This window comes from Penaeus monodon, chromosome 4 (genome assembly GCF_015228065.2).
Source record: "Penaeus monodon isolate SGIC_2016 chromosome 4, NSTDA_Pmon_1, whole genome shotgun sequence".
Classification (NCBI taxonomy): domain Eukaryota; kingdom Metazoa; phylum Arthropoda; class Malacostraca; order Decapoda; family Penaeidae; genus Penaeus; species Penaeus monodon.
This window is the reverse complement of record NC_051389.1, coordinates 54,077,062-54,084,104: the sequence shown is the minus strand read 5'-3', so window position 1 is coordinate 54,084,104 and position 7,043 is coordinate 54,077,062. Positions and strand designations below refer to the sequence as shown.

At 33.8% G+C, this 7,043-nt stretch overlaps 1 protein-coding gene across 1 annotated transcript in view; it reads right to left on the bottom strand.

Annotated features, from left to right (window-relative positions):
- LOC119572613 (larval cuticle protein A3A-like) overlaps positions 1-3,793 on the bottom strand; it is a 22,524-nt gene extending 18,731 nt beyond the window's left edge. Inside the window, exons 1-2 of the mRNA XM_037919716.1 lie at positions 3,751-3,793; positions 3,052-3,189 (exon numbers count right to left, since the gene is read on the bottom strand). Of these exons, the coding sequence (XP_037775644.1) occupies positions 3,052-3,189; positions 3,751-3,793 (181 nt within the window). The remainder of the gene's footprint in view (positions 1-3,051; positions 3,190-3,750) is intronic.
- Between the last annotated feature and the right edge of the window lie 3,250 nt (positions 3,794-7,043).

Here is a 7,043-nt window from a genome sequence, read left to right as displayed (position 1 = left end):
ATAAAAAGGGGAAACGCAACTTTTTTTTTTCCCCCCGACAAAAAAAAACCGGGAAAGGAAATTTCCGCCCCGGGGAAAAGGGGCCTTCCCTAAATTTTTGGCTCCACACCGTGCCCTTGATGGCCGCAAACAACACGTGTTTAACCCCCCTTCTATTTTACGAAATATGTGCTTAATTTTTCTATGGGAAAAAGGTAATGACATATTAAAGGGTCATTTTTTTAAAGAAAACGCTAAAAATAAAAGGTAAGTTCTTTTCAAAGGTCGAATATATGCTGACACTACAAGGGAAAAGTACCAAGGTCAATACGGCAAGGCCAAGCCCCCCAAAACTATGGCCGCATCCCCTTTAAAGCACAAGGGTGATGACTATACTAATTAAACGGGTCTTAGAATGAACAATAATTATAATTAAAAATAAAATATAATATATATATTATATTATAAATAATTTTATATATATATAATATATATATTGCACTAGTCGAAACTCTTCAGTTTTCAATGTAATAAACCTATCAAATAAAAAGGGTGAATCTAAATGCCCCCTTAATTCATCAATTCCTTTTAATAGCGAGACAGGTCTACCAAAAATACAAATGGTAAAAGGAGATAGAAAAAATATCGCAAATCTATTGCTGTCTACGAATAGCATATCCTTTAACAAAGGAAAAAAAATACGAGACCAATTTTACATCATGAACACAGTTTTTATTTCATATCAAAAAAAAAAAATGCGTCGAACAATAAAGAGAAACAAGCTTTTCGGAATCCCTTTGATGTACAATAAATTTGCACTAAATAAAAAAACCGCTTTAAGCATTTGAATTTTTAAATCGCAATTTTTTGCGTTTTTAAAGCTATCAGATATAGAAAAAAATGAAAAAATAAATCCTGCAACCTCGGGAAAAACACCACGAACCCCTGGGGGCCCAAAATATGACAAAAAAACAATTCAGTTTTCATAAAAATATCGAAACTTTATTATAAAGCAATCTCAAATCCCAAAATACCTAAAAAATTTACCAAAGCAAATGAGTCAGCTAAATTTGGGTAAAAATTTTTTCCAGCAGTATCAAATAAGATAAAGAAAAAAAAAAAACAATTTTAGTTTTAAAGATCCGAAAATTACACAAGAAAAATTTTTGTGTTTAAAAACAAAAAAGGGCAGCTCAAGAAGCACAAAATGAGAGACAAATAGCAAAAAATTTGTACGTGTTCTAATAGTGCAAAATAGACAAAGTCGTATATACAATATATACTATATAGAAAATGTACTGTCGTAAGAAACACACGACTTTTATACGCTGCGCGGGTTTCATACAGGACGTGCGTCAACCACACATGTACATCAATAAATAATAAGTATAATACATACATATGATACTATATACATAAAACCACAAACAAAACCACCCCACACACACCCCAAACACACACAAACAAAAAACACCCACACACACACACACACACAAAACCCCCACACACACACAATAAATATAATTAAAAATTATAATATATATAAAATATATATATAATATAATATATATAAAATATAATATTTTAAAATTATATTTATAATTAAATAATTATATATATATAAATAATTATTATATATATATATATATATAAAATATATAAAATATATATATAATATTTTTATAATTATATATATATATTAATATATAAAATATTTTGTGGTGTGTGTGTGTGGGGGGGGGTTTGTGTGTGTGTTGTGGTGGTTGTGTTGTGTGTGTGTGGTGGGGGCGCTTTTGTTTGTGGGGTTTTTATGAATATGTAGCAGATGTAGGGGAATATCGATAATTTATTGAATGTACAGTGTGGTTGCGCACGTCCGTTATGTACCCGCGCAAGGGGCGTATAAAAGTCAGGGGTGTTTTTACGTCAGTACATTTCATATATGATAATTTGAGTATACGACTTGTCTAATTTTGCACTATTAAAAACACATACAAAAATGGGGTAATTTGCTCTCCATTTTGGTTTTTGAGCTGCCCTTTTTGTTTTTTTAAACAGAAATTTTTTTGTGAAATTTTTCGGGGATCTTTAAAACTAAAAAGTTTTTTTTTTTTCTTTATTTTTATTTAAAAATGCGGGGAGAAATGTTTCCCCAAAAATTTTTGCGCTCATTTGCTTTGGTAAATCATTTAGGTTTTTTTAGGAATTGAGATGCTTTTAACAAGTTTCAAATTTTTTTAAATGCAAACAAATTGTTCTTTTGTCATATTTTGGCCGCCATTTTTGGGGTGTTTTTACCGGGGTTGCAGGATTTATTTTTTTTTGTTTCTAATTGTAGCATTGAAAACGCAAAGAAAGCAGATTATAAAAAATTAAAAGCATTAAAGCGGTTTTTTTATTTTAGTGCAATGTTTGTAATCGAAGGGGATACGAATAAAGCTTGGGTTCTGCTTTATTGGTTACGACCAGCATTTTTTTTTATTGATATGTAAATAAAAAACTGGTTCAGATGTATGTATTCGTTTTTTTAATTTTTGAAGGAATAGCTACGTAGCACAGAATAGTTTTGCGAATGATTTTCAATCTCCTTTTACCATTTGTATTTTCGGAGCCCTGTCTCGCTATTAAAAGGAATGATGAATAGTAAGGGGGGACATTTAAGATTCAACTTTGTATTTGAAAGGTTTTTTTTACATTGAAAACTAAAAAGGGAGTTTCGACTAGTGGGAATTTTAATTATAATATATATAATATATATAATATTAAATATATAATATAATAATATTTTAATATATATATTGTTCAATTAAATATAGCCCATTTTAATTAGTGATAGTATCCCCCTTTGTGCTAAAGGGTGATGGCGGGCCCATAGTTTTGGGGGTTTGGGCCTTGGTAGTAGGGGCCCTTTGGACTCCCCTGTAGTGATCAGCAGTAATTCGACCGTGAAAAGAAACTTACCGTTTTTTTTAGCATTTTTACTTTAAAGAAATAGTACGTTTTGGAATATGTAAACCCTTACCCTATAAGATATATACAGCACATATTTCGTAAAGAAAAGGGGAAAATCACGTGTGTTTGCGGCCATCGGGAAGGGGCCCGGGGTTGGGGAGCCTATAGAGTTTTTTTTCCCCCGTCGGTTTTCCGTTCCTGTAAAAGGCGTTCCCGGTATTCGTGGGACGTCGTAGTTGAAGTAGACGGCAGAGGCTCCTGATCGAGAAGGGGCCCATGATTAAAATTTGCTTTCATGAAAAAAAAAGACCTCGGAATGGAAATCAGAGTTAACTTTATTTACATTTAACAGTAGTAATAGCAGACAGTTTCTCGAATTAAAGGGGTAAAAAATTTTTATAGAAAAGGGTTAATCTCGGCTTTCAAACATCACAACGACTGGGATATTATTGTGAATTTGCCGGGTTTCAGAAGGGACTGTTTTTTTTACTACCGGATAGTAGACTGGTTTATTTTACGTTGGATACCCGGATGCCAAGGCAGCCCCCAAGAAAACAAGTATCCCTGAGAAGGAGAAGGTGCGCAGATCATCGATTTTATCAGCTGATCGAAACAAAAAATTTTTTTTCTTTTTCAATATTATCTCATATTGCTTTTTCAGGAATATTTTGGCGCTAAAAAGCAATAAAGAACAGATAAGAGTAGTACGAAACCTTTGGGGTAACTTTTTATTTTAGAAGTGGGGGATTTGCGGGTTGAGCGGAATGATTTGACATGCGTTCTGGGGTTGTTTTTTAAACATGGCGGGACTTTACCAACCCTTCATGGGGGACTTGTGCACGTGAGTGAGGGCCCCAAGCATCGCTTGAAATGCCAGTCCCCATGCGTAACAGTGCGTTTTTCTTACGGTTTGGGGAGAAATTATATAAATAGTTTTGTTTTTGAACAGGTTTTGATAGCATTATAATAATAAAAATGCAATAAAAATGATATTATCGATATGATAAAAAAAAAAAAACCGAAAATTTCGGAGCAGGTGAGTTTGGGTAGATTACAACGGACCCATGTGTACCCCTGTCTTTTGTGGAAAACAGAATTCAAAAGGAAAAAAAAAAACTACAGGGGCCGTGCAAACCCGCGGGGGGTTAGGATACATATAAAATAAAAAAACGAAAAAGAATCTTTCCAAAAAACCAATAAAAAGGGTCAAAGGTGGGGACAGTGTACATTTATTGCCCCGGTTTAAAAAGGGCCTTTGGAACAATCTGTGTGTAAACAAAATTAAAAAAATTAAAAATCACAGGACAGGGCGTATGATACAATGGGTTAAGGTTCGAGAAATCGTAAATAAAAACCCGTATTTTGCATTATAAGGGCAGTGGATACGGGTAAAAAAACACCTTCATTTTCTACGATTACTGGTTTCCCCAAATAATATGTCGGGCGTTACAGTGTAATTTTTTTAAAAAGGGGCGAGAAGTTCCTCCTAATTTTTGGAGATGCGAGTTGAGAAGGAGCCTGGGGATTCACTCAACTTTTAAATTTTCCCTGAAAAAACCTCACAAAAAGATTAAATACAGAAAGAAAAATTCTAACACATCCCCCGTCGCGGGGTTTTATCAAGGGGGGGCGCGTTATTTAGGGGAAAAACCGGGTGACAATTTTTAAACATGCATCTGGAAGACAAAAAAGATAAAGAAAAACATTTTCCAATTAAGAAACACATTAAAAAGGGAAAAACGTGGAACGAAAGGGAAAATGAAAGAGATGGGTAAATTTTAATACTTCGTAACAAAAAATGGATAGATCAAACTTTCAAATATGGGAAATAATGAGAAAAATTTGGAAAAGTAAGGAAGTTTAAAACAAAGAAAACAAGACGTTCTTTTTTGGAAAAGAAGAAGGAAATTATGTGACGGGTTGTTTGATTCCCACGAAAAAAAAACGCAAATGCACAATGGTAACCCCAATAAAGATCGCTTTTTAAAAAAGTCAGAATACAAGCAAAACCATAAAATTAGATTATACAATGCTACGCCCCAAACCCCAATTTTGCAAGTGATGAAGAAATGGAAATTTTTTAAACTCTCCCAAGATACTTAGACAAAATCCCCCAACAGAGATGTAAAAATAATCATGGGAGCCTCAAAAGCCAAAGTAGGAAAAATAATCTAAAAAAAAAGACAGCTGTGGAAAATTGGCCTTGGGGAATAAATGAAAGAGGGGAAAGATTTTATTGAATTCTTAGTACAAATAATTAGTTATAGCCAAACATTTTTCCAACACCACCAAGACACTGTACACGTGGGGTTTTACCAGACAAAAGAACACGCCAACCAAATTTACTCATTGTGCTGAACCAAAAAAAGGAAAAAAAGCAAAAAAAATGCCAAAAAAAGACTGGGGCCCCACTGCAACAGTGACCACCAAAACTAACATCGACTTTAAAATAAGACCAAAAGATGGAAGCCAAAAAACCACCTCTAAAAACTCGATACAAAACTCTTTTATAACAATTACAGAATGCATGCAAACAAATTTTAAATATCATCAAGTGAAGATGAAAAACACTAAATGGTTTTGGGGAAGAAGGAAAAGAATCCTGCGAGCACGCTTAAGAAAAACTACCCCCAAAAAAAAAAAAGAAAATTCCCCCCGGATGTCTGAAAAAACACTAAGTGAAATTGAAACAAGGAAGATGCCAAAATAAAAAAAAGGGATCAATAATCCAGTTGAAAAAGTAAAAAACAAAAAACAAAAAAACAAAAAACAAAAATTATTTCGACAAGAAAGGAAAAATATTAAATGAACATTTCCAGAGAATGAAAAGGGTTTTACAATAAGGGCAACAAAGAAAATTACAAGGGAGTACGAAACATCACACGAAAATTTTAAACCCAATGGAACTATCAAAACGAAATGGGCTTGTTTTTGTGATGGAAAAGAAGTCAAAGATAGTGGGAACAATTTGTTTTAACTAATCCCAAAAAAAATAAAAAAATTAACAACAACATTAATTAGACCAATGACAGCGAGGGTGAACCACCCCCCACTGCTGGGGCGAAGTTTTAAAAAAAACCATAAAAGAAGTAAAGAATAAAAGGGCCCCGGAAAAGATGAAATAACAGCAAAACAATAGAATGCTGGGAAAAGTGTTTAATACTTTTACAAACTCTGTACAAAAATATGGAAAGAAAGAAAATGGCCAGATGCTGGGTTAAAAACAGTCTTTACTCCCATACCTAAAAAAGGTGGGCGCACCCAAAGCAACAATAATAGGAAAATTGCCTTAATAAGTCACAGCAGCAAAATTTTTTTTTGAAAATTTTTGCTGAAAAGAATGAAGTTGAAGTTTAAAAGAGGAAATTGCAGACGAACAAGCGGGTTTTTTTGCCTGGAAAAGGTACCCGAAAACCCGATTCTAAATTAAAATTGTCATAGAGAAAAACAGAGCATCAAAAAGAACCAACCTGTGTTCATCGATTATGAAAGCTTTTGAACTGTTGATACGATACCCTTTTAAAACAGTACGATTGAAGTTCCCAAAAACCCCTCATCCCCAATTTAAAAAAAGCCTTGATGCCAACAACAAAGCAGCGTAAAAACCCCCTTTTGGGTTTAACAGAATGGTTTGAAGTCAAACAAGGGACGAAAAGGGTTGCATTCGCTCCGCACCCCCTTTAAAAATATATTCTGAAACAATTTTTGACAGGGGCTCAGAATTTTAAGGAACCGGGAGTTGGAGGATACAAAATATCAAAACGGGTACGCCGGAAATTTTGATTTCCAGCGTATCCCCCGAACTACAAAACTACTAGTAAAGTTTGAGAAGCAAGCGAAAAAGGGGTGGCTTGTTTTTAAAGCCAAGAAAAATAGATCATGAAGATTCAAAGTAAACCGGCAAAGAACAATGAGAAATGTTTCAATCAATGGGAAAGATTGGGAAAAGTGAAAAAGGGTTTATTATCTTTTTGGGGTTTTAACTAATACATATGATTTCACCCCGGGGATAAAAAAGAAGAATTCCATTTCCAAAAGGCCCCAATTGCTCTCAAAACATTGGAAAGACCCAAGCATTACCTTACGGACAAAGCTGGGTATTTAATCATTGT